Here is a 17,564-nt window from a genome sequence, read left to right on the forward strand (position 1 = left end):
GCTGTGCTGAAATGCAGCTGTGAGTCGTGGGAGGCAGAACACCATTAGGTGGCTGAAGGTGCCCACTTCTTGCCCTGCTCTCTGATGCCGTGTGAAATAGGAGCTTCACTGGCTTGCCAGTGACTTCCTCCACTTCTTGGTCATTGTAGGGTTGCAAAAAAATTATCCAGCTAAAGGTTTGCAGCTCAGCATTCACTGGTAACAAATGGTGAAAAAGAGCGTTGTTGGTATATGTGACATTTACATTTATGTTTCCCTTTCTTCTTTTTTTTCAATCTAAGAGATGACATTAATCTGCCAAGAACTTGTTGCAACATTCGGGGCTCTGACTTTAAGAATTGCTAGATTTAAAGCTGAACAAGGATGTGGAATTGTGCTGCAGGAGCCTCCTGCCCCTCACAGGATGGCTGCCCACCGAGGCTGATCTGTCTTTTCACCATATGTGCGCACCAGGACTAGAGATCGGCTGTTTAATGCCAGCAAGTAAAATTTTGTTAAAATATAGTGTATTTTAGGACTGCCCTGGGTTTGTAGCGTTTGAGGTGCTGCTGGGGCAGTGTTGCTCAGGAGGGGTGGCACAGATGGGCGGTGGCGGAGGCTGAGGGACATTTTGGTGGCGTTTCTGGAGGTTTGCTCCAGGTTAGGCTGGACTTATGACTCAGCACTGTGTCCGTGCTCCCCAAGTGGCTCCCGGCAGTACTGCCAAGCAGGGATTAGTGCCTTGCTAAACTCTGCAGGTCGTGCCAGTTGGAAATGCAGGTTCCCGTCCCCAGTATGTGATCCTGGACCTATGCAATATGTCACTGTGTAGCTTTGCTTTCTGCTAAGGGCACAACGATGAACCAGAGCAATGAACCGATCCTCTGTGCTGCTAACAGAGCCCCTGACCTGGGGCTGTCACCTGTCACTGGCTCGGGGACAAGCCCTGGCTACCTCAGAGCTGCAGCCCTGGTGTGGCCTCGGCCTGTATCGGTGTACTGAGTCCAGCAGTGCATCTGCAGCACTGAAATGTTCAGAATTTAGTGTTTACCCCAGTCCTGTGCAGTTTGTGTGTCCACGGTGGGGTGGCTGCCACTCCCTACTGAGACACTCAGAGCTCCTCCGGGTCAGCCTGAGGGAACTCCAGCCAGATCTGCTCATTGCAGTGAGGGTGTGCAGAGCCTCCTGTGTGTGACAGCAATGTCCCCTTCTACCAGATAGCAGGCTGAGGCTCTTCAGTGCAACAGGCCAGTAACATTTGGGATGTGAGATTAGTGCTTGCTGAAGCTGCTGCTGCCAAGTCTCAGAAGAGAGGTTCAGGGCATGTGCACTGTTCACTTACATCTCTGTCCCTGTCCTGATCCACTGGGAATGGTCGAATCACTCCTGCACTGAAGGTATTGGGAGGAATTTGACTTCGTGCTCATTGTCTCCTGTATTGGATAAATAGGAATTTCTAGTCAGAGGCCATGTTTAAGAATGTAAAACAGTGACATTATTGTGAGTAGTTGGCTGTTTAGGATAATTAATATGCATCTTTGAAGCTGAATGTTTATATGCTGTTTTCTTTAAACTCTTAAAGGCCTCCTGGTATTCACAGCAGAATGGCAGCCAGTTCTAGGATTTCTTTACTCTTTGAAGGCTGCTGTGCCAATGGCTGTCTGCTTTCCTGCTGAAAAATGTACCAGCCCTTGCTTCCCTTTGTCTGGCCTGATTCCAAGTCAAGTCATTGTTACTGCATTAAATACGAGTAAACCTTTGCATCTCTACATATTTGAATTTAATTATCAAATCATAGTCTTGAAAAGGGGACATAGTATTTAAATAACAGGCAGGCTTCCTAAATCTACACAAATTTATCCTAAAATATATCCCAGTTATCAAAGAAAATCAGTCTTTTTCTGGTGCAGTTAATGATGCACTCACTTTTCTTGCAGTTTAGCTAAAATCAATAACTTATTCTATTAAACATTTGTTTAGTTGCACAGACCTGCTGCATCTCACTGAATTACTCTGATTTCACGTGCTCCATTGGTTTTATAATTAATTCATCACTTTGCATAGTCTCTTCACTTTAGAAGAGAGGTGTTAAGAGGGAAAAAACTGGAGGTAAGAGAGGGTAGTGATGCATTGTGCATTTTTTACAACACATCTCTTTTTTGAAAGGTGGAATAAGTTGAAGATTGTGCTTCTCTTGTGCTTTCTTAATCTGCTGATGTCCTGTACACTAGAGACACAGCACTGAACAGCTCCACTGGGAAATGAGAAAGGAATTGTACATGTGGGACTACCAGAAATTTGAAACTTTGAATAGGATGGTTGGAGCACCAAAGAACAATTGAGATGTGTGAAGCAGTCAAGGAGGTTTAACTGCATTTTCTGTTAAATTTAATTAATGTATTTAGGTCTCCCAAGACTATTTCCAAAAATACCACAATCTCCTTGAAGGCTTTGGTCAATGTGATTTACGGGTTAAGGACTTTTGAATAATTTTATACTGCACAGATTTTAAGAATTCCAGTTGAAGTTAGGAGCGTTAATAGGATCAAAGTACTACTATTTCAGGGAAGGACCTAATGCAGTGACAAAATTTGTTACTTGGCCATTGCTTCTCTTAGTTTTGTGGGGTTTTGTGTTTTAAATGTGGTCAACTCCTTGCCTTTACTGTACAGAATGGGCCACATACATTCACAACTTCCTGTTCCTCGGGAATCCTGTGTTTGTCCATGGATTTTCAGCTCACTTTGAGCTATGGAGCTATTGTAATGATACATGAAAAAGTTTTTCAAGTTTGTTATTTAAAGCTCATCAGGATGGCAGCCTGCCAGTCTGATTTGGTTGCTGCACTGTGACCTCTATTCATCACTTCAGAAGATAGATCTGATAACAGATTATATTGAAAATACAGATGGAAGGGGTGGCTCTCTCAAGTCCTGGGAGCATGGCTATCATGGCAAAATGAAGACACACTTAATGTGTCAGAGTGGATGCAGGTTCACACTGGTACTTAGCAGTAAATTGTATTTACCAGCTGCTGCCCTGCATGCCATGTGCAGTGTCCTGTCACCCGTGAAAGGAATATAGAGTAGAAATTTATACAGCAGCTCCTGATAGTGCCTCCTCATTGGAAAATAAATTATTACCTATTTTTCCTCACAGTGCAAGATTCATAAATTAAAAACTTACCAGTAATCGTGTAATGCCTTTTTTCTTTTAAAATAGGTTAGCTGCCATTAAATACAAGAGTGAATTCTGTTTAATTGCTCTCTAATTCAGAATTAGGATTGTAAAAATTCAAGTACAAACCTTTAAATAGATTGTCAGATCTGTTCTGAAACTCAACTGGAAAAAAGGCATCATCACCATAGCAAATGATCCAACTTCATGAGCTCAGGTCAGCTTACATCTATGAACAAATACCCAATTTTAAAAGCAGCTTAATTTGTTCTATGCAGCCAGCTCTGGAAGGTATTGATTGCATCAAATGAGTTTTGGATCAAATGAGCAACTTGTACATATGTTATAATGCAGTTTTTGTGGGAAACAGGGCGAGGGAGGGTTTGTGCTGTTGCTGAGTGCCCCTCAGCGCAGCTTTGTGCCCAGCTGAGGCCGTGCAGGAATCAAATGACCCTTGCTAATTCTGCCCACATCTTGCAGTCACACTCATTTTCTACTATCTTGTTACCATATTGGCCTTATGTTTGCTGCCTGCTGGGTACAGCTAATAACTACTGAATGCATTTCATAGTTGGTACAATAACAGCCTCTTTACTTTGCCTGTCAGTGTGACTGCTTGGCTTTGAAAGCCGTATTGATGGTGTTTGCAACAGTTCTGTTTGTGGTGACAGCTGTTGTTTCAGACTTAAATTTCATCTTTGTGTTTGTAAGAAACGTGATCTTTAACATCATCATCTTGCTGCTGCAATTGTTGTTTTGTTGGGTTTTTTCTGCAAGTAAATCCTCACTGATGAGGTCAGGAACTCTTCCCAGTCAGAGCCCTCTCCCCTCTAGGTGAGGGACTGGCACTGCTGTGACTGTGAGGTCCTTTGTCCTCCTGTGTGATGACCAGAGGCAGAAAGGAAGCTTATTTTACATTCATATATGAATATTTAACTACCAGTTTGTCCAAGCTAGGGGTTAGATTCATGCTAAGTCTCTTCCTCTGGCATTTGACCCAGTATTTTTTCAATATATAAACTCTTTCAGTGCTCTGCAGACCAAGATGTCTGTAGAGCCATGTAAGATATTTTCTGTGAGATGCCTGGGATGTTGTTGAGTTTAAAATTTGGCCTGCTAGGCAGCCTTTTGTAAGGAGGGATTTGTGCCGTGGGTCTGGAGCAGCTGTGCCAGTCCTTGGTGTCGCTGGCAGTGTGTGCAGAGCAAATCCCCATTGCCCTGAGGCACTCAGGGCTGCCCTCCTGCCCCGAGTGTGGCTCTGTGTTGCCTTCTGATACAAGGCAGGCGGCCTGGTTTCAGGAAGCAGCACGGCGACCCCCTTCCCCAGGGTCGCTCGGGCCTACAAAACACGCGGACACCAATGTGGTGGAGGATCAAAGGCCTTTATTCTCTCTTCCCGTGGGGTTTTATAGTCTAAGGGGCTTCTACGTCAGGTGGGGGTCTGTCCTTACCATCTATGGTTAGTAGGGATGGAAAGTTACCGGAATCCAGTTTAGGGGGCTACATTCCTATGTTAATTTTCTTATCTAAGGGGGCAGGGGCCCTGTCTTCCCGTAACATCACGAGATCTTCCGAACGCCAGGCCCTATCTGCTACAGCTCTGTGTTCACACCAGCAGCACCCACCAGCCTCAGGATGCTCTGCTCTTTCTCTGTTAGAGCTGTTCTGAAAATTGTTCAGTTCAGCTGGAATTCTCCTGGCCTCAAACACATTTGTACAGATTGGGTACTGCTGCTGCCTGCAGTACTTACCCCACGTTTTTATAAATACTTTATGAAAATAATCTCTTTGCTAAACTACTTTAGTGTCTAGTTCTCTGAGTCCCTCATACCATGGTGCATGGATTAAAGATTTTATCATTCTAAATTTAATCCTGTTTTCTTGGTTGGTTTCCACGAGGGGTGGAAAAATAGAGAAGGAGGAGGTTTGCCTGGTGATCCAGTTATTTAGGATGCAGATTATAAAATCATGTAGGTGTGGGGATCACTATGGAGCCAAATCTTATGTTTTTGCAAGCAATTGAAAAGACAAATTAGTTGTGCTTGTAGAAGGCATGTCAAATGACTATGTAATTCTTTTAAGAAAAAAAATTGCACTTTCTTGTTTTTCCCAAGACTGGTACTTTTTTCATCACCGCTAGTTACCTTCATCCTTGCTGGTGCTTCTGATGTTTCTCCCAGCTGTTCACCCTCCCCCTTGTGCAGTTTCATGTTTGTTGTCTGTTGATATTTGCATTTAGTGCTTCTTGTGATATGTGAACTAACTATATATTTTGTGTTTTCTCAAAACATTTGCATTTCCTCTGAATTGTGATTTCTCTTCTTCTGGGCTTTCTATATTTTTACCAAACTAGGAGCAGAGATCTAAGAGCAGTAACATTTTTTCCTCTTTATTTTTGTATAGCTGGTTTTACACTGTGCTTAGTGATGTCATACAGTGGTACAGATGATCACAGAATCATGGAATTGTTTAGGTTGGAAAAGGCAGAAGTTTAGGCTTGAAGAACACAACTTGACATTTGTTTCTTGTTCTATGCCACACATATAAACGGTCAGATTTTTTTTTTCTGATTACGTTTTCTCTCTGCTGCTGGCTAAATTTCTGCTTTTGTTTTGGTTTTTTTTTTCCTTTTTTTTTTTTTTTTCCTTTTTTTCCTTTCCTGAGTAGCTCCCTGGAATATATCTTGCTAAGCTCAGGATTCCTTCCTGTTTTGTGGCCATAAATAGTATCCCACTGCCTATTTTATGTGGCTTGGGTTTTTTAACTTATTAGCAAAGCAGCTATTCTTTGTGCATCCCCAGAATATCTAATTGTGTTTGTTTCTTCTGGTATTTTCGACTTATGCACAGTTTTGCACTTTAAAATATTTGCTCATTTGCTATTTCAGTTGCACACCAAATTTCTCTATTTGAGGAGTATATGTGAGAGTAAAATTAGAGCAGTTAAGTTGCTCCTTCCCTAACATTTTGATGTGCATTTGAAATGGAGATTAGTGATGAAATTAGACCAGGAAAAAATCACTTTAGAAGAAAAAGTGTAGCTTGGATTGGTGATTGAAATCAGGATGGTTCTTCCAGGGAAACATTTTACATTGATTTCAGTCTTCAGCAGTGTTTTTGTCAGGGAGGTTTGCACATCAAGGCTTCATTGCTCTGTTGCTGCATCCCCACTTCTCCTGGGAGCCAGGGCTTTGTTTGTGTCCTTCCCATAGCCCGTGGATGGAGCTCCAGGCTATGTGCAAAAAGGAGATGTCTTACCTGAGTGAATCTGGCTACATCATGGTTATTGAAAGAGCTGCAGCCGCTGTCCCAGTGTTTCCTGAGCTGTTTTCATACCTGGGCAGCGTTGGCTCCTGTGATATTTGTGTGCAGAATGAGCAAGGTAATACAATCTGTCTGGCACTCGCTCCTGAGAGGATCTGAAAGCGCAGCTGAAACAGAGATAGAGGCACCTCTGGGAGCTCACCAGGGCTGCTCTCAGTCCCTTGTTCGTGCCAGTGTGTGCAGAAATCTGGTTTGACTCCATGATGCACAGAAGATATTTCATGTTGTGTGATTTTGTTGCTAAGTTTGCTGTAGGTAATGTTTGGGCATAAAAAAACTCCGAATAGATCAATTGGGGAAAAAACAAATGACACTGGTACCAAAATTATATGAAGGACATATTCTTCTATTTCTCTTGGCAGGCTTATGTGTGGCCTCTCAGTTCTTACAGCTGTGAAGTCAGACTGTTAATGATCCTCTGAGGGATAAAAGGTGGCAAAAATTACATACTAACAAATACCCTGAAAATAGTCTTCAGTCTCATGTTTGTTTGGGGTTTGGGCTTTTTTCCCAATTAAGCATGAGGCGTGCTCTGAGAAAAATAGTTTATGCTAGAATAGGCCAGGGAAGGACACTGATTAATCCATCTAAATGGAGTAACTTACTGCCAACCTTGCTCCAACTTTGGCATCTGAATCATGTAATTTTGTTGGGTTTCTGCACCATTTTTTTTTCTTTTTCTTAGGTCACTTTATTGATTGCATACTTCTTAAAAAAATTGCTCCACTGCATCAGCTATTGCATAGGCAGTGATGTAGATATTGCTTCTATTTTTGTAATATTTTTTCATGCAGGCATCCACTGTTTGATACAGCAGAAGGGGAAGGGACCACTCCCCTCCTGTCACTTTGTTTCAAGGGCTCTTTTGGATGAGGATGTGGGTGCTGGGAGTGAAGATATTGATTCCACAGGGCTGGGGGGTTGTAGCTAGTTCCTTTTAAAATCTGAGCTGAGGTCAAAAGGTTGGCATGTGGTTTACACAAGGATTTTTTAAAAAATAATTACCAAATTTGGGGGATTTGGGCTGTCTCAGTGAGTTACTTGTGAAATCAGATATTTATGCAACACAGGCTTTTCTTGCTTCTGATTTTTTGGCTTCTTTGATTTCAAAAGTTGCGGATGCTCACTTAATTATGAGAGTCTCCAGAGCCAGATGATGATGATGATTAAACCTTGGCACACAGTACTTTTTAAAACACTAATCTTCACAAGATTCTGTGTAATTAGGTAAGTATTCTCCTTACTTGACTGGGAGGGAAACTATAAGGGTCCAAACCTGCTTCTGTTTTGGAGCTGCTGTCAACTCTTAAGGCTCTTAATAGCAGAAGATCAAGCCCTTAAGTGATTTGTCTAAAGACAAGTAAGGTGGTGGGAGAGTTTGATTGGATCTTGGGTGTTGTTGATTCTCAGGCACCTGGCTGATAGCTCAAGATGTCTTGCTTGACATTTCAGCTCTTTTCATTTCAGTGTTTATCTTCAAAGGTCATCAGCTTTATATATGACTTTAAAAGAAGCGTGCAGTAAGTCAGGGTCCTCACCTGTTATGGAGCCCTCTTGCACATCACTGCTGGTTTTATTTTGCCTGTCTCTCTTATTCTGATAGACATCCACAGAAATAAAATGGGAGAGCCCATGGAAATAAAATGAAATCACTCGGTGTTGTCAGGGGCAGTAAAGGAATTGAGAAACCACTCGGATGTGAGGATGAGAAAAGTTGCAGGTGGAAAGACTGAAGTGACCAGATGGAGACAGGGGTATGGTGGCTGTTTGATGGTGCTGACACCTCCTTCTAGAGCAGGGCAAGTGTCCAGTTTTCGGCTGTTTGAAGGGCCTGGAAAGGCCCGGAGTGGCCTTGGGGCAGCCCACGTATCAAAGGACGAGAAGAGGCTTCAGTTCTTCTTTCGGTTTTTATGTTTATTAATTGTTTATCTAAAAGATTTTCTCTCGGCCCGACAGAGGTCTGCTCAGCAGTCAGCCATGAGCACACTGTGCTGGCCTCCGGACAGTCACCTATCTTTATACCCATGGTTACGTGTACAATATTTATCATTTCTCCCCAATCCTTTTTATTTTTATTGTCCGGTGCACTTTCAGTAATGACCAATCCCAAAGTGCCACCATCACCACAGAAGATGGAGGAGAAGAAGAAGAAGAAGAAGGACAGGACACACCCCAATTCCTCCATCTTACTTCTCTAAACCCCCCTGTACAGAAATCCTAAACCCTGTGTCTCACCCTCTAATTAACCAATCCCTTCACCATTCACCCCGGTGAAACCCTCCTGTCCTCATACAGGTGTCGTCTCCTGTGTAGGATCAAAGTCCAGCCACCAGACACTTCTGGCAACATTCCAGGACTCCCGAGCCCCCCAAGGGTGGTCTCGGTGACTCGGCACCTCAGTGCTGAGGTGCTGAGATCCCACAGGCAAGGGGCATCCCAGTTTGAGGGGCTGGCAGAGCTGGGGGAGGCACTCAATGCCACGGGAGAGGGGCCAGTGTAGGTGTAGGGTGGGGAGGGGATGAGTGCCATGTTCAGCCCCCATCCTTTCTCCTCACACAGGGCCAGTGTGGCTCTTTCACTGGATTAATTACTGCTCCATGTGGACATCTACCAGTCACATGGAGGATTTGGGCTCTTGAGAACAGTCACAAAACAATTTAAGTTTCCCCTCTATTGCTTTGTACCATCTCCCTTATTAAAGATTCTTCAGTTACCTTTCTATGGCTGATTAATGTGTCAGGTGATTAATGACTTTCATCTGACACATCAGTGGGATTAAACCATGGTGAAATACATCCTTCCCCTCCTATTATTGCATTCCACTGCTTTCCACAAAGGAAGTACAAGAGAGGTTATCTCATGAGAAGCTCTGCCTGTATTTCTGGCTGTTTCCAATTACCTTGCTGTTGGATACATGTCTTGGTGAGCTGGAGTTGCAAAAGTTGTTTAGGGCTCGATGCTGAAAGTGCATCTAAAACACTCTGGGAATGGGCAACTTGATAAGAATTTATTCTTAGTCTTGTGGATCAATGGCTGCCAGTTGTATCAAGTATTCCTGCAGTGCTTTTCTTTGAGGAGTTCACTACTTTTTTTTTAGGATTGCCTAGCCTTTAGCAGATGAGAATTTGCATTAAATTTAAGTACAGACAAAATGATGAATGTGCCTTAATTACTTTCAGCAGCTATGCCAGCACTACAAGTGTGACTGCAGCACGTATGCCCAGATGTGCTTGCAAGCTTTAACCTGCAACTGTGAGACCTTAACTTGGCAGAATGCTGTGCAGGAAGATGCAGTTTTCCTGATGCCAGCTCTGAGTGCGGCTCATTCTGGCTGAAAACTGATTCTCCTTTTTCTCTTCCCCAGTGCCCCCTCCCTCTCTCTGGTAAGTGGATTAATTTCCAGCCCCAGCAGCTCCTGGCTCTGCTCTTGGCCAAGCAGAGGAGCAGAGTGCAGCTTGCACAGGCAGCTGCTGGAGATGAGGGGCCAGAGCAGCTCCCCTCTCAGCAGTGAGATGGGCTCATGCAGGAATGAAGCAACCCAGTGGGCCAGCTGCTGTGTGTAGTTAATGATAAAGATGTAGTGATAATTGCAGGTACAGATCTGCAGAGGCTGTCCCTGCTGGGTTTGAACGTTCCTGCCCAAGCCTGTGCCATCAAAGCTTTCCCTCTGCTGGCACTCGTGCTGAATTCCCACATGTGCCAAACAGCATGAGGGCTGATTATTTGCCATGCCAAAGCATGGAATTTTGGTTAAGGTGAGGATGGTTGTGTTCAGATGTAGTACCAATGATGGGGCTGTGTAACGTGGTTTCTTTGAGGAGCGAGTGGCAAGGAACTCACAGTGAGTACTGTGCTCATCAAAAAGTTATCAGCCTGAATTTGCTGAAACAATTATGGGCAATTTCTATTGCAGTGAGGGTTATTTAAAATTTAAATAGAGTTGACATCATGTTCTTTTGACCTAATTCCCAGACTTTTTTATCATTACTAAAATGGTGTGGGATATTACAATGCCATACGCTGCAGCATGGCTCTCTAAGGAAAGGTTGATACAGCACTGGTGTTTGAATAGGAAATGGACTGGAAAATTCTGAGGTAACATTGTGATCTTCAAACGTGAAGGGTTGGATTTGTGGGTGAAAAGCCACAGTTCAGTAACAGCCCTGCAGAAAAGCAGTCCTATGAAAAACCAGGATACCTCTTCCTATTTGTTGTTTTATGAGTATAGAAGATGATGTTTCCTTTCAGTAATACTGCTAGTTTGTGTATCACTGGATGCCCACTTTGCATTAACATGAGTTGACTTTATTTTGCCAGGAGAAAGTCACCAAGCCCTTGTGGAGTATTTCAGACTTTCAGCACCAAATTCAATTTGCTACATTCTTCCATGCTCCCATGACACCCCCATGGCAGATGATGCATGTACAGACCCTGTTTCCCATAATTTTGTCCTTGAGATGACACCAGTGGCATTCTTTTCATGATCTTTAAAAAACATGTGAGAAAAACAGTTGGGATGATTTTAAAGAGCAAATTGTCATTTGGAAAGCACCCTGCCTTAGTATCAGTTCCACTTACCTAGAAATATTATTATGAGCAATCGAAAAAACATTCAAAACAAAATAATGTGATTAAGTTAGGATTGTGGGTTTTAAGAGTCAATCTTCACTTGCTGCTTTCACCCAAGGACCATCCAGATGCACCAGTCTGGCTTCACTGTGCTCTCAGCCCACCTTGGGAGTACAAGCGTTGCCCAGGTGTTGCATAAATTTGTATCAATAGTTCATCCACTTCTAATGAGGACAAAGTTACCAGAAAAATTGTAGTGTTTTCTCTTCCTGTATTTGGGGAGGATTCCCAAAGTCCCAATGCCTTGCATTGGAAAATGAAGCTGCAGGGTTGATGTGCATCTCACATGACTGCTAAAACCCACACCAGCTTTATCTGCAGTGCTCAAATCCAGAGTCTGGAAAGCAAAGGTGTATTTCCAGTGCAGAATTACCTTGTGTCTCTCCTGGGATAAGTTCTCCCACATACACCAACCTCCCCAAAAACCTGTAACCTTGGCTGTAGCAATCCAACATCAGGCAACCAAGATTTCATTTCAACCCGAGCTGGCAGTCCATGGGCCTTGCTCTTAAAAGGCAGGCCAGCCAAGTGATAATATTTCACTGCCATGCCCCAGTTACCCCTGAGTAATACCCTGTGGTCTGTTTATTTTTTTCTTCAGGAGACCTTAATTGGCACGTTAATCCTGCATTTGTCTGCTGTGTTTTGCTTTGCTGCAGAGTTTGAGCAGCAGGGCCATAAGAATGAGTGTGCTTGCCCACAGGCTTGCTGGAAGCAGATGTCAACCTTCTAGTACAGTTGTGGTGGCTGTAAAACCTGTAATTTGGGGGAAATGTAGCTAAAGAAAATGTTTAGGGTTTAGTGGACAGAACAGAAGAGGAAACACCAAGCAGACAAGAAGAAATGAGTTCCGTCTGCTGAAAGGTTTTGCTGCCAAATATTTTGGTGTGATCTATGTTAGCAATAAGTAATTCCATTTGGAAATTATTTTCCACACAGAATTGTTGTCATGTTACAATTTCAAACAGCAGCTCTGTGCTGGGGCACACAAATCCCGCACACATTCATGGATCAGCCAAGTAAAAACATGGTATTTCCCCCAGGAAATCTATCCCAGCATGCAGACCAGAAAAGCACTGCTGAGGATGCAGCTGCAGATGAAGGGCTTTGTACAGCCAACCCTCCCCCTGTGCTGGAACAGCTCAAGCTGTAATTTTTTTAGTAAAGACACATCCTTATTGCATAGGCATCCTATAATTTCTTCTGAAACGTTAGATTTCTCCCTGTTAGGGCTGTTTGGAAGATCTGCTACTGTCCTTACACACCTAAATGTTTGCTGGATTTTTCTGATGGTTTGGCTTATTTTAACTTCTTTAACAACTCATGGCTGCTTCTGGCCAGTTATTTTCCATTAGCTGAAAGTCTCTGCATGAGACACAGAGAAAACTTTACAGCTGTGCTTCATTCTCTTTCACATCTCAGTGTTTCACCAGGCACAGGTCTAGTGAAACCTTTGCCATGGGATCTGAAAATTTTATTACTTCAGATTTTTTAGCTCCCATTGCATTGCCAAGCTGGTCTGCTCAGGGTGCAGACAGAAGTGGTGCTGCCTTGTTGTCTGGTTGGGGTTATTATGTGTGTGATTCTTTTGAGATTTTTCCCCTTCTAATTACTTTAAACAAATTGGATCAAGGATAGAGGTTGCAGGACTGTAGTACTGTTACAGCTGCATTAAATATTGTTTTAGGAGACAAATTTGTGTTGAATAAGACGCAAACTTAAATTACATCAAGGCATCCATGCTGGCAGAGCAGGGTGGTGGAATGCTGCCTGCCAGTATTTTTATTATCATCATCATTCACCCTTTTTCAATTTTAGGGTTGCCATTTCTGCAAGGAAAAGTTTGATGCTTTTTTTGGACTAATTTGTTTTTACTCCTGAGGACAAGTGAAGGTATTTTATTCAGGCCTCAAATTAATCACTTCTATGGAGAAGACAGTTGATCAAAGTGTGGTTATATTTCTTTTAATTTTACTTCTTTAGCATCTGTGAAGCACTGTGGTTGTGTGCTACCTGTCTGATTTATCAGTGTCTTGTAGGAAATCAGCCTTTCTTCTGCCTGAGGGATTTGGGAGTTTCAATTAGGTGGTGAGCCTGAGAGAAAAGGATTTGCCTGCACTTGGTTTTGCAGAACTTGACAATGGTTTGATTTTGGCTTTGCTAATATGGAAATTTTCACCAGTGCTCTCAGTGTCTAAAAATTTTCCTATTTCCACATGGTTATTTCCTGTCCTGGGCGAGGTAGGCTACTTTATTTCTTTTGCTTTATAATTTCTAGTTGCCAAGACAGTTTATAAAAAATAAAAGAATTTGGTAGGCAAAAGGAGATGCACTCTGTATGCTTGTCTTGCTGGTTTTGATGTGGCATTCCTGAAAACCTGGAGGAATCCTGGTTCTGTGGAGATCCAGCTTCACGTGCAGATGGATCTGTGGTAGTCCTTGGTGAACAAACTGTGCTGTACTCACTGCTTACACCCACAGCATGGGTGTATGTGGGGTCTCTGCTAGCCTGGGCTTCTGGGACTAGAATGGAGCAACTGTGACACAGCAGGGAATTTGGCATCCTTTGAATGCCATGTTGTGGTGTTGGCACCACGTGTGGATGATTTCCCCCTTTTGTTTTGCTGTTAATGATGAGCTCTCGGGCTGGGGCCTGGCTGCAGCCTCAGCTTTGCGTGCACGATTATCTGGACGTGCTGCAGATGGAAATTGAACATCTAATTACTTTATAAGATTTGTGAACAGAGATTTAGAGCCTGCTTAGCCTCTGCTTGAAAAGTGCTTTCTGTGTGATTTCAAGTCTGCTTTTGCTCTCCTCCCCAGGTCCTTTCACAGATGTGGTCACTACAAACCTGAAGCTCGGCAACCCCACGGACAGAAATGTGTGCTTCAAAGTTAAGACCACAGCACCACGTAGATACTGTGTAAGGCCCAACAGTGGAATTATCGATGCAGGAACATCAATTAATGTTTCTGGTAAGCCATTCAAGCAGTTCTTTGCTGATTGAAAATAGCTTCTTATGATCAATTATTTCTTGGAATGCCTTCCAGCCTGAAAGTATTTTGGTGAATCCAAGAGGTTGTGTTTTCATGGAGAAGCAGCCATTTCACGTATCCTTACTTCCCTTTCTCCTGGTCTAGCAGGAACAAGTTTGGTCTTACATCTTGTTTCGGAGAGGAAGAAGCAGAAATACACAAATGATTGATATGGTTCATTAACAGCCTCAGCCAGCTTACCCAAACCAGTCCTGCTGCAGCCCTGCCCTCCCTCTGGGATTATTTTTGTACAGTTCGTTTTTTGCCAGCTTAACTTCCTGAACCAGCTCACCACGGGGTCACACAAGCGCTTGGATGAGCACATTGAGGGAGGAATAAAACTGGGTGGATTGTAGCCACTGGTTTGGGCTGGTGTGGGCTGATGGCAAACTGCCTTTGATTTAACCAACAGTGAAAACATTTACTTTCAAACCATGCTTGTTTTGTGTGCCTTGAAGATTCAGTATCCTTTGGTGTTAAAAATGTCAAATGACTAAATCTTTGCTGTTGCATAGGAAAAGTTAATGATTTTCTCTAATGAGTCAGTAGCTCTTGACTTGCCTAAGTTTGGTAATGGAAAAGCAAAGGAGTGGCTTACTTTGAAAGCATAAAGAGCTGAGTATTCTCACAAACAGTATCTGTGTGTTAACTTGCTGATAATATATTCTCCCAATAACTTCTCTGATGCATGTTCTTAATAAAGAATTCTGTCAAAGGATGTAGTTGTGGCATATTGGATGAATGAGGTCAGACTTGAGTTAAGAAAATTATTCCTCTAAACCTGCAGATTCAGATTTGCTTTGCTATTCCTAAAAAAAATTAATATTGGCATGATAAGAAATATTATTGATAGGTTATACAGTTTGCTCCTACCAACCTGTTTTAGCCTGGGATAAAATTTTGGGATGCCAAAACCAATGCTTTTTACTTGAAATAAATTAACATGTAAAAATTGAGTTCAGTTTCTTACTTAATAAAATTTAAAATATTTAAACACCTCACCCCTGGAGAGAGCTTGCTTCAACAAAATAAAAATTGATCCTAAAACCACTTTGCACTGTAAAATTAAGCAACTCTCATCCTATGACCCCTCTTATACATGCCCATATTTGCACACTCATTGATCTGTTGTCTTTGGGATTTCTGTGGTGTCAAATTGAGCGTGCAAAGGGCTGCAGGATTGTGCCTCCCTTGCAGTTAACCCAGGGGAATGGCAGTGAGGGGGTACCAGGGAGTGGTGGCAGCTGCAGGTGGGGCAGGCAGAGCACTTGTGCTTCAGGAGAGGGCCAGCATAGCCAGTGAGCTCTGAAATGACTAATATGTAAATGGAAAAGCTCTCTGGAGAGAAATGGAGATTTTTAAAAGTCGGAACAATTCCCAAGTAAAGCTGTCTGTCATCTATACTAGCTGCAGGCAAGCATATCAAATGCACTGAAATCAGTGAAATGATAATGAAAATTAGCATGGTTTCTAGCTACAAATTATCTCCGTGCTATAAAGATGTGGATGCTTTTCATCTTGCAGATGAACTTTGAAAATTAAAAGCCTACTTCCTTTGCAGGCTCTTACCAGGCTTTTTGAAATGTTGTCTTGATCTCAGTGTTGAGTTTTGCTCACAAGTGCCCCTTAGCTCCACCCTGAGCAAATACAGTGCAGGCAAGTGTTGTAGGAACCATCCCTTGTTCCTACAACAGCTTGCCTTTCCAGCCTGGCCCTGCCCTGTGGCACACCAGCTACAGTGTGGATCTTATGAGTAAAGTATCCCCTTATGAGACTGCTGTGCCAACCCTGAGCTGTGCCTGCTCTTGCTTACACAGCTTGAAGCATTTCCTTTTTCTGATAACCTTGTTTGTAGTGATTTATGATTTGGTTAGTGTGGAAAATAGCTGTGGTATATTTAATCACAAGCTCACATGTGTGTTCTAATATTTCCATGCTGATATTAAGAGTAGTAATAAATAACAATCTTAAATTGCCAGTCCTTATATTAACATTGTATTTTTAAATGCAAGTAGCACACTTTCATTGTTCCTCAGGTAATATATTAAGCTCCTTCAAGCCATGCATGGGACCTGATTTTGGTCTTGGGGATGGCAGTGTCTTTGGTTTTGATCAGCAGATGGGAGGCATCAAAGAGGGGACTGTTATTAACTTGCAAAATAAAATTGTTTTCAGATTCACAGAAAGGGAGGAAGATGTGTTTAACCTTTACTTTGGAGTAATATTGCTGGAGAACAAAAGACTGATTTTGGAGTTAATGAAGTGAAAAATAAATAGAATTTGTTTCTTTGCCTCTAAATCAGTTCTCTTTTCAGTTATTTAATCCAAGTCTTGCACAGGGGCATAAAAATAGGACTTGAATAAATAGGACTTGAATTCCTTCAAACCTAGTGAAAATGCTACTGATGAGAAATTATTTAAAATATAGTTAATACAGTAACTTCTGGACACTTAAGCTAATTGGGTTGTGTTTACTATATGCAATCTGTTCCCTTCACAGCCACTGATAGCCCTGCATTGGTGCTGCACCTTGTCTCCAAAAAATCAGGGCCTCAGCATTTGTTAGTCTAGAATAAAGAATATTATTGCCTGGAGCTGAATTTGGGGCAGCCTCTTCCTTCTTGCTCTGTAGTAACCAGATGCCTTTGTTATATTCCTGTGAAACTGTGCCTGCACTATTTTGCTGTGAGTGTATGAGAAGATATTTTGCTCTAAGAGGCAGCAGTTCCACTTTATTTCACATTAATATGATGGCTCATTTAAAGACTTAACAAAATGCTAGAAAAATAAAGCTCGCTTTAATCTAGTGGAGTCTCAAATGCTGCCTTCTTATGCCATATCACAGCTTTTGCTAAATACCAGCATTTGAGGCCCTGTCAGCATGTGCTGCCTGCTGGGATGTCAGGTTTGGAGCCCGTGTTTTCACCTGTTATATAATGGCATGTAATTTTAACAGCTGAGTTTATGTAACTGTCGGGGAGCTGTGTGAGCTCTGTCATCTGATTCCCTTGCACTGGGGCTGCAGTGCTGGGAAAGCACCACTTGCACACATTGCTGCTCAGCACCTCTGATTTCAGCACAGATCGCTGGTTTTGTGCCTTTGAAACCTGAATAAAAGCCGTGAATGGATTACAAAGGAGAAGTGAAGGAATGGCAGCAGATGCTGGTGAGTGTGCAGTGGATGGATCAGGAGGAGAGAGGAATTGCAGATGGCACCATCTGTGCTCGGTGTCCCACTGAAGAGAGCAGTCTGAACACGCCTCCTGGGAGGGAGGAGCAGCTGAGTTTGCTGCCCAATATCCGGGGGGGATTTTTACTCTTTTCTGAGCTTTCCTGACTTTGAAAAGGCAGGAATGGAGCTGCAGCCCTGTGCTCTGCAGTCACAGTGGGTCTGCCCCATTCCCTCAGGCACTGACTGTT

The 17,564-nt window shown here is 42.8% G+C and overlaps 1 protein-coding gene across 1 annotated transcript in view; it reads left to right on the forward strand.

Annotated features, from left to right (window-relative positions):
• VAPB (VAMP associated protein B and C) overlaps positions 1 to 17,564 on the forward strand; it is a 35,351-nt gene that overhangs the window by 2,907 nt on the left and 14,880 nt on the right. The window contains exon 2 of the mRNA XM_064729973.1: positions 13,932 to 14,084. Within this exon, the coding sequence (XP_064586043.1) occupies positions 13,932 to 14,084 (153 nt within the window). The remainder of the gene's footprint in view (positions 1 to 13,931; positions 14,085 to 17,564) is intronic.

Source organism: Zonotrichia leucophrys, chromosome 20 (assembly GCF_028769735.1).
Source record: "Zonotrichia leucophrys gambelii isolate GWCS_2022_RI chromosome 20, RI_Zleu_2.0, whole genome shotgun sequence".
NCBI lineage: Eukaryota > Metazoa > Chordata > Aves > Passeriformes > Passerellidae > Zonotrichia > Zonotrichia leucophrys.